At 52.9% G+C, this 11804-nt stretch overlaps 2 protein-coding genes across 4 annotated transcripts; one reads left to right on the top strand and one right to left on the bottom strand.

Moving 5' to 3' along the window:
* Positions 1-732: 732 nt before the first annotated feature.
* LRRC25 (leucine rich repeat containing 25) lies at positions 733-4858 on the top strand. 3 transcript variants are annotated; one of them, XM_036032585.1, is made up of 3 exons: positions 733-925; positions 1427-2223; positions 3934-4858. In XM_036032585.1, exons 2-3 carry the CDS (start codon positions 1436-1438, stop codon positions 4091-4093), a joined length of 948 nt encoding a protein of 315 aa, XP_035888478.1. In that variant the 5' UTR covers positions 733-925; positions 1427-1435; the 3' UTR covers positions 4094-4858. The 3 variants fall into 3 exon arrangements, with proteins under 3 accessions (XP_035888478.1, XP_035888479.1, XP_028375378.1); XM_036032586.1 differs by having other exon boundaries at positions 735-847; XM_028519577.2 differs by lacking the exon at positions 733-925 and having other exon boundaries at positions 1116-2223.
* A 2580-nt stretch (positions 4859-7438) lies between these two features.
* GDF15 (growth differentiation factor 15) lies at positions 7439-9946 on the bottom strand. Its single transcript, XM_028519578.2, has 2 exons — positions 9646-9946; positions 7439-8353 (listed from the first exon to the last, which is right to left on the bottom strand). The coding sequence occupies exons 1-2, from the start codon at positions 9926-9928 to the stop codon at positions 7707-7709; spliced, it is 930 nt and encodes a 309-aa protein (XP_028375379.1). The 5' UTR covers positions 9929-9946; the 3' UTR covers positions 7439-7706.
* Positions 9947-11804: the final 1858 nt, after the last annotated feature.

Here is an 11804-nt window from a genome sequence, read left to right as displayed (position 1 = left end):
CGTATACCACCAGTTTCTCCTCTTAGCATCCCCACTCCAGTCTCTCCATCTCTAACCTCCAGGCCCAGGGCTCATGCTTTGAGCCCAGGGCCCAGGGCCTTTGCTCCTGCTGTGCCTTCTGCCTGGAACCTGAAAGTGCATTTGTTTCTGCCTGCCACTGCTGCCACGAGACTCATCGTCCAAGCCTCAGACTCAATCAATGTCCTCTCCCCCAGGAGACCCTCTCACACCCTCCCACTCAGTATGGAGGAGTCTTTGTACATGGGTAAGAGCCCTGAGTCTGTGGAAGAGGCTAGAAGCTTGGAGAGTCAAAGGCAGGTTTTAAAAATCCTCAGCAAACTTCTATGCATGTGTTAAAGCCCCAGTTTTAATGTCTCCTCCTCCAAGAAGCTTCCAGGACTCTGTCCTTCCCTCTAGCCCTTCCCTGCCTCCATGGGACTAGGTTGTCTGTGTCTGGCTCTGTCCTCTCTCAAGACTGGGTCTTCTTCAGAAATCTGGATGGGGCTGAGACCTCTTGATGTTTGCTGAATGGATAAATGAAGACAAGAGTTGGGAGTCAGCTGAGCTGACCAGGAAGTGAGTCGATGAGGTAGCAGTCAGTTGAGGTGTTAGTAGGGGATGACCGTGCTATAGCAAGAGGGAAGCAGGCCACCCCTCCCCCTCCCATGAGAATCCGGAGCCTGGAGGCCTTGCAGAAGGGCGGGTCTTTGTGTTTCTTCATTCTTGCCCTCTGCACTCCACTCGGAGACCAGTTCCTCTTCCCCTGCGTTGCTGGGTGCAGAGTCTGAGGAGCACCAGGGGCCACAGAGTATCTGAGAGGGTGCCGGCCACTGAGACCCCAGTCCAGGTGAGCCACCACGAAGTTTTTCTGAGTGGGAGTTTTCCAGCACTGCCCAGGTAAACTCATAACGGCGGGCCTGCAAAGGTAAGACAGAGGCTAGAATTGGGGTCTGTGCAGGGGCTGCAAGTCAGAGGTCAGCAGCCCCCACTCCAGGCAGCCCAGTGTGGGACTCCCAGCTATCCAGCTATCGCAGTAGTTTGGGGGCGGGGCTATTTGCAAGGCAACCACTTATTTGCATGTGGTCCCATCTTGGGCAATGAAGCTGCCAGAAATATTGGGGGGTTGGGCCAAGCTCAAGGAGCTCATCTGGGAGAAGGGGAAGGGGATGCATGGTCTAGGTCTCCTCCTCACCCTCTAAGATGGGCTCTGGGGTTATGTACCCATTTCTCAGAGAAGAGACTGAGACTAGAAGCCAGAGTGAAGCAGTGAGGGGCTGACAAGTGAGGGCTTGCCTATTACCAGAAGCAGCCTGAGATGTTTTCAGATATTGAAAAAAACCAAACTAACTAATAATAAACCCAGGTGGTGAGGGAGAAGATGACCACAGGCAGAGGTCAGAGCTTAGATTCCGGTGTCTTTGCTTAGGTTGCTTGAATGGGGGGCGCCCTGGCGTGGGCACCGTGGTTGCTGCTGCTACTGCAGGATCCGTGCAGCCTGGGATTGTCCTGCAACGTGTCGTTGGGGACCGTGAACTGGACCAGGGAGTTCAGAACCCCATGCCTGAACTTCAGTGGTCAACACCTGAACCTGCCCTGGAACACGTCTCTGCAGGCTGTCGGAGTTCGCCTCCTCGACCTGTCTGCTAATGAACTTCGAGAGCTCCCACAGACCTTCTTTGACACCCTTCATAACCTGCAGATCCTGAATGTGACATACAACCCCCTGGAACACGTGCCTGCGATGCTGGCAGAGCTCTGCAGCCTTGACCTGAAAGCCAACTGCCTCTGCGCCCTAGCCCCCTGGCATAAGGTCCGGCAGGACAAGAACTGCTCTGACCCACCACTTCTGCAGTGCCTGGATGAACGAGCTGGCACCTGGCACAACCTCTCCACCTTCCTGGAGAGCGGCTGCCCACCTGGCCTGTCCTCTATGACCATTGGGGTGCTGGTGGCCAGTGGAGGCCTGCTCCTCGGGCTCTTCATAGCTGGCTCATTGCTGGCCTGGAGATTCCGGGCACGCTGGGCACCCAGTAGCCAGGGCCTGGGCAAAACATGGGCTGCTGCAGATGGTCCTAGGTCCGGTTCCGGCCGGCAGCCGAGGTACAGTAGCCGGAGCCACAGCCCTAAGCAACCAGCGGACACCCTGCCCAGGCCCCCCACACCTGACTATGAGAATGTGTTTGTGGGCCAGCCACCTGCCGAGCACCAGTGGACCAAACACGGGTGAGTGACCTACACACATCTGCCTGCAAGACTCAAGCCAGGTGGCTAGTATTCAGATCTCAGCTGTGCCTCTTGCAGGCTTCTTTGTGATCTTGAGCAAGTAATTTTTCCCTCTCTGGGCCTCAGTTTCCTCACCTATAAAATGGGGATAATAGCAGTCTTCACCTCATGGAGTTAGGGTAAGAATGAAGTGAGCTCCTGTAGATGGGACAAGCTCCTACTTCATGACCCACAAACCCAGTTTCTAGCGGCCAAAGACAGGGAGAGAGGGGGCAAGCACTCTAGGCGGAGTCGGAGCTCTGTGGTAGCAGTCAGCAGCCTGGCAGCCGATCTCATGTGACCCAGAGCTGTGTCTTTGTGTAATGGGGACAGCCCTCCCCCCATCTCCCTTAGACACACGGGAGATGCTAGGAAAGCCATCTGTATCCCTCTCCCCTACAAAGTCCCAACACCTCTAGATCAGGCTGGGGTTGGATAGGTACGTTCACCTATTCCAGGATGGACAAGGAGTGGTGGGGTGGGGGGTGGGGGTGGGCATCAGCAGAAACAAATGTCAGAAAGTGGGAAAGAACAGAGAATCTGCTGTTAATGGATTTGGAAACGGCAAAACATCAGAGCTGAGGCTGAAGGGGTTGAGAGGATCCAAGTGAGAAGGGAAAAGGGTTCAGGCTGGGTTTGAGCAGCGAGATCCCCATGTGGGGAGACTAGTAGCAGTCTATTGATGAGAAGTGAGAGAATATGCAAAGCAGATGAAAATATGGCTTAAAAGCAGAAGTGGACTGCGGTAGGGATTCGAAGGAACGACACTTGCTAAGGCAGCTTGTGTTCTGCTGCTTGCCTATGCCTCACTCTCAACAAGGGCTCAGGGCCAGTCTCTTCCAAAAACATTTAGGATTGAATGTGCCATTCATCTTTTACATTTTACAGTTTCAGAATGTCATGGTCTGGGAGGGAGGGGAATGATTTGCCCAAGGTCACACAGTAAGTCAAAAGCAGAGGTAGGAAACAAACCCTGACTCCCAGTCCTGTCCATCACCATACAACCATATATGTGTTTGGAATAATTCATACTATAGTGTGAGTGGTAGATAGACACCATTTACCCAAACTGGCCTTTGTTACAAGAGGACCCAGGGTGGGATTAGGATGTTCTAGATGCAGGAAAGTTCTTCTAAGAGTCTTGCTTACCATAGCTAGACATTGCTAAGAAGCAATCTCCTCCCTGACTAGTTTTATGGACACAGAAACTGAGCCTCAGAGACTTATTTTTATATTGCAGTCACAAAGTCCACTGCTTCAGGGACTGTAGAAACATTTTCCATCTAAAGGGGCAGACACTGGCTCCAGCCACTTGTGTTCATGTGGCTGGTGTGACCAGAGGTTCCGATTTTTTGAGAGGAAACTGAAGTCTAGATTTTAATGTAAAAAATGGGCAACCATCTCAACTTTAAGGGGGGGGGGGGGTCTTAAAATGGCTTAAAGTCCTTGGACCACAGCATTATAGTGCTGGACCAACAGTCTTTCCAGACTTGCTGACCCTGACCTCCTTTCCTCAGAGAAAGTTGCAGCTGGGAGAACAGTGCCTCGTGCTTCCGTTTCCTTGTATGTAAATATTAAGAGTGGACTTGGCCACCCTGAACTCTCTTTGCTTCCCATAGCTGATGTGCCTACCCCGAGTTCTCCTTCCTACCCTTCTGTCTGTCCCCACAGGGCTCACCCTTCAGAGGACAACGACCTCTACATGAACTACGAAAGCCTCCCCCAGGCTTCCCAGAGCCCCCGCCAGGCCTCCCAGCCCATCTACGGCAACCTGCAGGCCCTGGGCCAGACCCCACCGGTTGATGAGGAGTACGTGATCCCTGGGCACTGAGCCTGCAATGGCCTGAACTCCAGCCTGCCCTCTTCCAGGGCCATTCTGGATCTCTCCTGGCCTCAGTCTCCCAGTCTGAGGAATGGGGACAGGGAGGAACTGTCTTGGAGGTTCCTCCTCAGCCCCCGCTCTGCTCTTCAGCACCTTTGGCTGCTAGAAAGGAAAGAGGAGAGACCCCAACACAGACACAGGAAATTCAAAGTTTAAACTATTGTCACCTCCCTCTTGATGTGCAGGTGGTGTTCAATAAACTCTGTGAGGCAGATGAGGCTGCTAGCTCGGGGGTAAAGGGTCCTTCCGGTGGGGACTTCCTGAGCTCTCAGAACTAGATCTCTGAGACTTCTGAATTTCTCTCCAGTCCCCTCCCTCTGTCCTTCTCAGGCCCCCTTCCCAGGCGCCTGGCATCCAGACTCAGCCCCCACGGTGTCCCATGCCAACCTCAGATGGATTTTTGTTTTTTATGAATCAGGACTGTGCCCCTCCACTACTCACACACCCTCCATGGCTCCCCATTGTCTCTGGATCTTCAGCCTGGTACTTGAGGACTGCAGGATCCAGGCCTGCCCACCTCACTGCCCTCTCCCATCCCTCTGCTTTTGTGGTCTGGGCCTGTCCCCACCAGGCCCACCTCCCTCCTGAAGCCATTTTTTTTACCCAGAATGTCACCCCCTTTCTTTTTTGAAGATTTTTTTTTTACTTATTTCAATTCAGCCATCTTTGTGACCACTTAGAGTTCTTTTAAAAAATATTTTACTGATTATGCTATTACAGTTGTCCCATTTCCCCTGCTTTGACCCCCTCTGCCCAGGACCCCCCTTACCTCCAGCAAACCCCCTCCTTAGTTCATGTCCATGGGTCATGCATATAAGTTCTTTGGCTACTCCATTTCCTACGCTATTCGTAACTTCCCCCTATTTTGTTCCCCCCAGATACACTTCTTAATCCCTGCACCATTTCCCCATTCTTCCATTTCCTCCTCCCCACTGATAACCCTCCAGATGATCTCCATATCTATGATTCTGTTCCTGTTCTAGTTGTTTGCTTAGTTAGTTTGTTTGTTTAGATTCAATTGTTGATAGTTGAGTTTGTTGCCTTGTTAATGTTCATGGTTTTGATCTTTTTCTTAGTCCTTTTAACATTTCCTGTAATAATGGCTGGGGGGTGAGGGTGTGATGAACTCCTTTAGCTTTACCTTGTCTGGGAAGCACTTTATCTTTCCTTCCATTCTAAATGATAGCTTTGTGGGATAGAGAAATCTAAGTTGTAGGTCCTTGTTTTTCAAAGCTTTGAATACTTCTTGCCAGTCCCTTCTTACCTGCAAAGTTTCTTTTGAGAAATCCACTGATAGTCTTATGGGAACTCCTTTGGAGGTAACTCTCTGCTTTTCAGATTCTCTCTTTATCTCTAACCTTTGGCATTTTAATTACGATGTGTCTTGGTGTGTTCCTCTTTGGGTCCAACTTGTTTGGGACTCTCTCTGTTTCCTGGACTTGTATGTCTATTTCCTTCACCAAATTAGGGACGTTTTCTTTCATTACTTTTCCAAATAAGTTGTCAGTTTCTTGCTCTTCCTCTTTTCCTTCCAGCATCCCTATGATTCAGATGTTGGCACTTTGGAGATGTCTCAAAGGTTCCTAAGCCTATATTCATTTTTTTGAATTCTCATTCCTTTTTTGTTCTGGTTGAATGTTTATCTCTTCCTTATGTTCCACATTGTTGTTTTGAATCCCAGCTTCTTCCCTTCTCTGTTGGTTTCCTATGGATTGTTCTTTATTTCACGTAGTGTAACCTTCATTTCTTCCTTTATTTTTTTGCCATAATCAAGGAGTTCTCTGAGCATCCTGGTCACCAGTGTTTTGAACTCTGCATCTGATAGGCTGGCTATTTCCATTTTGCTTGGTTCCTTTTCTGGGGTTTTGTTCTGTTCTTTCATTTGGGCCATATTTCTTTGTCTCCTCAATTTAGCAATTTAGTCTCTCCCTGTGTTTGTTTCTGTGTATTAGATAGAGCTGTTTTTACTCCGTCTTAGTAGTGTGGCCTATGTAGAAAAAGCACCTGTAAATTGTGTGTGGCAGAGTCTTAGGTAATTGCCAGGGCAGGACACCTGCTTTACTGCATTGGGACTGTGTGGGGAGGGCTCGGAGAGGGGACAATGCCACAGCCTGGATTCTGCTGGTCCCCCATCACTTCACTCCCTTCCGGTGTGCGACTGGTACCCTTCCAGCTGGTGCTCCCATGGTGAATCCCGGAGTGGATAGGTTTGTGTACATTCTTAGACTGTATGGACCCTTTAAGCAGTGAAAATCCATCAATTTCTTCCGATGTCCCAACTCCCAGTGGTTTTTACAGCCAGAGGTAATGAGGATCTATCTTCCCCGTGCTGGAACCCTGGGCTATGCAGTCTGGCCTGGGGCTGGGATTGCTTGCTCCTAAGGTATCCCTCCTGTCTGTGCCCCACCCCCCCACTGCCACAGCCTTTCCACAGCACACCACTGCTGCTACCCATCTGGATAAATATGTTAAGGTTTTATTTATTACTAGAGACAGAGGAAGAGAGAGAGAAACATCAGTGTGAAGGAGAAACATCAATCTGTGGTCTCTTGTTCAACCCCAGCTGGGGACCTGGCCCATAACCCAGGCATGTGCTCTAACTAGAAATCAAATCTTCAGCTTTTTGGTTTGCAGGCCAGCGCTCAATCCACTGAGCCCCTTCTCTTTTTCTTACTCATAAATATCCTAATAAAGATGCAGAACATGGCTGGGGCATTGGGAGGCATGGTCTCAGTCCCCCGATTTGTAAAATGTGGTCATAGAATTAGTCTCTAGGTCTGTTTTAGGTCTCATATACCAATCTATATTTTTTAAGTTATTTATTTATTTTTAGAGCGAGGGGAAGGAGAAAGAGTGGGAGAGAAATATCAATGTGTGGTTGCCTCTTGTGTTTCCCCCACTGGGGACCTGGCCTGCAACCCAGGCATGTGACCTGACTGGGAATCGAACCAGTGACCCTTTGGTTTGCAGGCCTGCACTCAAACCACTGAGCTACACCAGCCAGGGCCCAATATATTTTAAGTCTTCCAGAAACAGGAGTAATAAGAGATGAGGAGATGGACACCCTTAGAGAGACAGGGGCTGTGCAAGCATTGAGACAGAGAAATGTCTGTCCCAGGCTGCTCTTGAAGCCATTACTACGCACACCCAATTGTCTGTCATCTCCAAGAACACCCTGCTGCCCATTCCTTGAACCCTGCACCCCTATACCAGGTCTCCTGTGGGAAGTGGGGCCAGCCAGGGGTGGGCTCTTCCCAAGGTCCCCAGCTCTATCTGGGCATCACAGGAGTCAGGTCAGATAGCTTCATTTTTATTAACCAGAGTTTAAATAACTGCACACTTTGCTGGCCCAGTCCTCCCCAAGCCCTTCGGTCCCCAGGCCGGTAACCCCAATAAATTAGTAATAAATACCAACTTATAAATACAGCAGTGTAGGCGGGAGGCCACAGACGGCAGTGGTTATGATGGGGTACTTCAGGTCCCACTAGCGTATTTCATTCAACAGGCAAGGGCTGAGGTCACCTCCATTGCACACGTGCCGCAAGTGAAGGCCTAGGTCAGCTCATAAGCAGTGGCAGTCGTTGGCCACGAGGTCCTCGTAGGGCGTGAGGGACACATGGCCCTCGCTATCCCGGTGCAAGAGTACCACCGGCTCGTAGCTGGAGGGAACGCAGCATGGTGCAGGAGCAAGCCCAGGCTTCAAGCGGTGCAGACGCGCCACCATTTGGGCATGCCTGTTAGCCGACCGAAACTGGCTTGGGCACGCACCGCTGCACACGCGCACGTCCAGCTCCCGCGGCGCAATCACCCAGTCCGACCAGCCCAAGTCTTCGAGCGATACACGCAAGCTCTGTAGGCGGCAGCATCGCCCCTCCCCAAGCGGACAGCCGTCCCGGGCGCGCGCGGGCGCGCTGCGGCGTCCCCTGCGGGCGCTTGGCCTCCACTGCAGCTCTAGCCGGAGCTGTGCAGAAGGTGATGCAGCCAGCCACCGAGCGGAAGGCGGCAGCAGGTGCAGGCCCAGTGCAGACGCCCGGGACACTCCGACGCTGCCAATGTGACGCTGCAGCAGTCGCGTCACATCCCACGATCTCGACTCTGGCAGGGACAGTTTGAGCAGGGCCTGATGGAGGCGGGAGGCTGCAGGGAGCCCCTTAGTCAGGTTGACCGGAGGGATGCGCAGGTGCAGGTGGCCGCCTGGTCCAAGTGTTACTGTGGGAGAGAGAGGGGAAGGCCAGTCACCCACAAGCCTACTGTGTGCTGGGCATGAATGTGCCCATTTCCTCCCACGAGCCAGATTGGATCCCACCTCAGGGCCATTGTGTAAACTGCTTCCTTCACTCTTCACCCTTTCAGCCACACTTTCCCTGAATTCTTCCAGCCTGCCTAAAATAGGCACCACTGTGTTCTATTTGGTTGTACTGTATCATTTCGTTGCCCCTACTAGAATCTCAGTAGGGATTTCCCTCTGCCTGATCACCGTGGTACCTGGCACACAGTAGGTGCTTAGTAAATATTTGGTGGAATTAATAAATATCCAATATTTAGAGAGCCTGAGATTCAAATGCTGATTCTGCCTTCTCCTGGCAGTCAAAAACTTTTTCACTGAAGGCCTATTAAGTGCCTGGGACTGGGGATTCAGTGACCAGCCACTGTGTTTTCAACTCCTTGGGTCTTGGTTTCCTATCTGAGAAGTGAAGGGTACCAGGCTTCCTGGGATCCGCAGACCCCCGGGCTGGGACAGGTGTGGGGGACACTATGAGGACTGGGGTTTGAGTCGCTGCACGAGCACCATGGGCTCCCTGGGCTCGGAAAGGGTGAGAGGTTCACCTGAAGTCTTACAGCCCTGGGGGTTAGGGCCGGATAGGGGCGCTTCCTCTTCACCCCAGCCCCTCCAAGTTCCCAGTGCAGCCCAGATCTTCTTCCACCCTCTCTGCCTGCAGGAGCCTCCATGGGGGACGTGAAAATACTCCCTCCGTGTTTCTAGGCACCCACCACGTGCGACTTCAGCAGTGCCTTGCATCGAGACTGCATCAGACTCAAAACCAGCTCCGGTTGGTTCTGCCAGACATTGCACACTGCTAAGTCCCACCGACTCCCCCTCCATCCCCCACCCTGCCCCTGCATCTTTCCTCTGTATCCCACCCACCCTCAAACCCTGTTACCTCCAAGACAGGGACCGCTTGCCCAGGTCCCACCTCGTTTTAGAGCTCTCCAGGCTCTGTGAGCCTTCAGGAGAGTCTCTGGCTGTTCTCGGCCTCAGTTTCCCCATTTGCTATCCGAGGAAATGTAACTCTCCTTTTTCATGTTGGTTAAGCCTTGCCTTGTCTCGATGCAAGAGGGTCCCTAGCTCCCTCATCAGCCCCGAGTGGGGGCCATTCTTGTCTGGCTCACAGATGGGGAAACTGAGACTCAGCGTCAGGCTCTATGACTCAGAACCACTGGTTAGATGATAGAAGCTGCTGGGGTGGGGGCTGGGGATGTGTATTTGAGATTTCACTCACGCTTTGGGGTGAGTATCTGGACTTGAGTGGCAGGGCTGAGGTCGGGGTTCGAGTCTTCCCAAGTTTGGTTCCCTCGAAGCCTAGTCAGCAAATCTTCATATCTTTTCCGGAGCTCCTGCAATCTGGAGGCATTCGGACTGGAGTGCACTTCTGAGGGTCCTGGGAAGGCTGGAAGGTGCTCCTGGGCCAGAGATAGGGCTCCTCCCGACGGCAGCCACGAGAGCGTCAGCAGCATCAGCAGCATTGCAGGATGGCACGGTGTCGTGGGTCGCTGCCCTGGCATGGCTATGCTCCTGCTGCTCTGAACTGGGACTGAACGGATGCTGCTGGCCAGGCCTTTATATTCCCCGGACTTTGTCCGCCCCCGCCTGCCTGGTCCAGCCCGCCCCGGGTGCACAGTAAACACTCCAGGAATCACAGCTGGGCAGGGTCTACGGCTGCTCTCCAAGGAGAGATAGATACTTGGAGGGTCATGCTGCTGGGGCAGCTGGGGAAACCCCCTCCCAGGAATGCCTCTGAGCCTCAGTAGTCTCAGGTGTGAAATGGGGACATCATCCCAGCTTGGTGCGCTGATGGGAAGAATGATTTACTCAAAAAGGACTTATTATTATGTGCTAAACTCCATAGCAAGAGTGTAAGATGTGGCCTCCCTCCCCCACGGTGTTGCCTCTCTCCCCTCTCTGGTTACGGCGGAAGGCTGAAGACGCTGAAAAACAAGTAGAGGAGAAAGGGCCAGAAAGAGCCCAGAAGTGTTGCCTGGGGCAAGTCATTCCACTCTGTCACACCTGTGTCTTCATCTGGAAAATAAGGACTGGGACTTTCACTGGAGAGAAAGTTACACAATGTACAAGGGGCACAGCCAAACATACAGGAGGCACTTCAGACATGGTGTTTTTTGCAGTTGCTCATCCCCATCTGGGAAATTCCTATTCATTCTTCAAGATGCTACTCAAAAAGCCCTTCCTCCACCTTCTTGGACATTACCTTTCCGGGCTCATGTGGGTGTCCCCATCCCCCACTCTTTCCTCCAGCCCAGGCCTGGCCCTCAGCACTGGCAGTGTCTGTGTTGGCTCTGTCTGCCCCAGACTAGGGGGCTCCTGGAAGGTTGGGGCAGGGATAAAGCCACTCTGGGCACCAGTTCCTTGGCTGGGTCCAGAGAGGGGGTGACAAGGAATTGCAGTGCTATGGTTTAGGGGAGGGAGGGCTGGTGCCAGACCCAGCCACCAGCTGGTGAAGGGGCAGAAGGTGCCCCAGGAACACCCTTCCCCTGGGTCACCTAGACCTTCTTCCACTGCTGAGGACTCCTGGGCCTGGGCACTGCTGGTCCACCCTCCCCAGGCCGTTGGGAGGGTGGCCCAGCTGTGTGAAGCAGATGGTGGAGGTGTGCGCAGTGTGACAGGAGTGTGCAGGCAAGAAGTACAGGGACCAATGGGGGCCTCACAGCAAGGCTCCCACTGGAAGAAGAGTTCAGCCCTCTCTCCCAGCACACACCCAATGTCTGTGCTAGGCCAGTCACACTGAGGGCCCCCACTGAGTCTCAGCCTCAGCTCTGTGCTGTGGGGTCATGTCAGGCAATGGGAAGGTCCTGCAGTCCCTGTAACACCCCAGGCAATCAGGAGGTGCTCAGGAAACACAAGTGCTCCTCCTACCAGCCCGACTGTAGCTGGTCGGGAGGCTGGGCCTCTTGCGCCACCAGCTTGGCACAAAGTTACCGCTCAGTAAAGGGTGCAGGATGACTAGGCAAGGAGCTGGGACTCCCTCCGCAGCCACCGCAACACACAGTGGCAGAGACCAGGCCCCAGAGGTGTGCCGGAGTGCTGAGTAATCCTCACATGGCAGGGCAAGGTCAACAAGGGCCAAGGAGGCCATGCGGGCCTATGGGTGGGCAGGGCAAAGGGGCGCTGTCCGAGGTGTCAGCCTGCAGATCGATAATGGTGAGACTGCAACATTGACTGGATGCCAGGCTGCAGGTGCCGCTCACGCACATTTCCACAAATGGACAAGGGAACCAAACCCCAGAGGCACAGGTAGGTGCATAGTTGGGGGCAGCTCTGCGATGGGGACCTCGCACGTGACCACTTTCCCACTTGGCCCTCTGTTTCCCTGGCATTTCTCGGCCTGGGATGGGACTCTGAAGTTCCCTCTGTCTGTGGCTTTTC

The sequence above is a fragment of the Phyllostomus discolor genome, chromosome 8 (genome assembly GCF_004126475.2).
Source record: "Phyllostomus discolor isolate MPI-MPIP mPhyDis1 chromosome 8, mPhyDis1.pri.v3, whole genome shotgun sequence".
Taxonomy (NCBI): Eukaryota; Metazoa; Chordata; class Mammalia; order Chiroptera; family Phyllostomidae; genus Phyllostomus; species Phyllostomus discolor.
This window is presented reverse-complemented; position numbering and strand designations above follow the sequence as displayed.

Excerpts from the sequence above, each read along its gene's own strand:
- GDF15 (XM_028519578.2), bottom strand. The coding sequence starts at position 9,928 with ATGCCAGGGCAGCGACCCACGACACCGTGCCATCCTGCAATGCTGCTG. Across the intron at positions 8,354-9,645 it reads CCAGATACTCACCCCAAAGC|TAACACTTGGACCAGGCGGC; the intron begins GTGAGTGAAATC and ends TCTCTCCCACAG.
- LRRC25 (XM_036032585.1), top strand. The coding sequence starts at position 1,436 with ATGGGGGGCGCCCTGGCGTGGGCACCGTGGTTGCTGCTGCTACTGCAG. Across the intron at positions 2,224-3,933 it reads CACCAGTGGACCAAACACGG|GGCTCACCCTTCAGAGGACA; the intron begins GTGAGTGACCTA and ends CTGTCCCCACAG.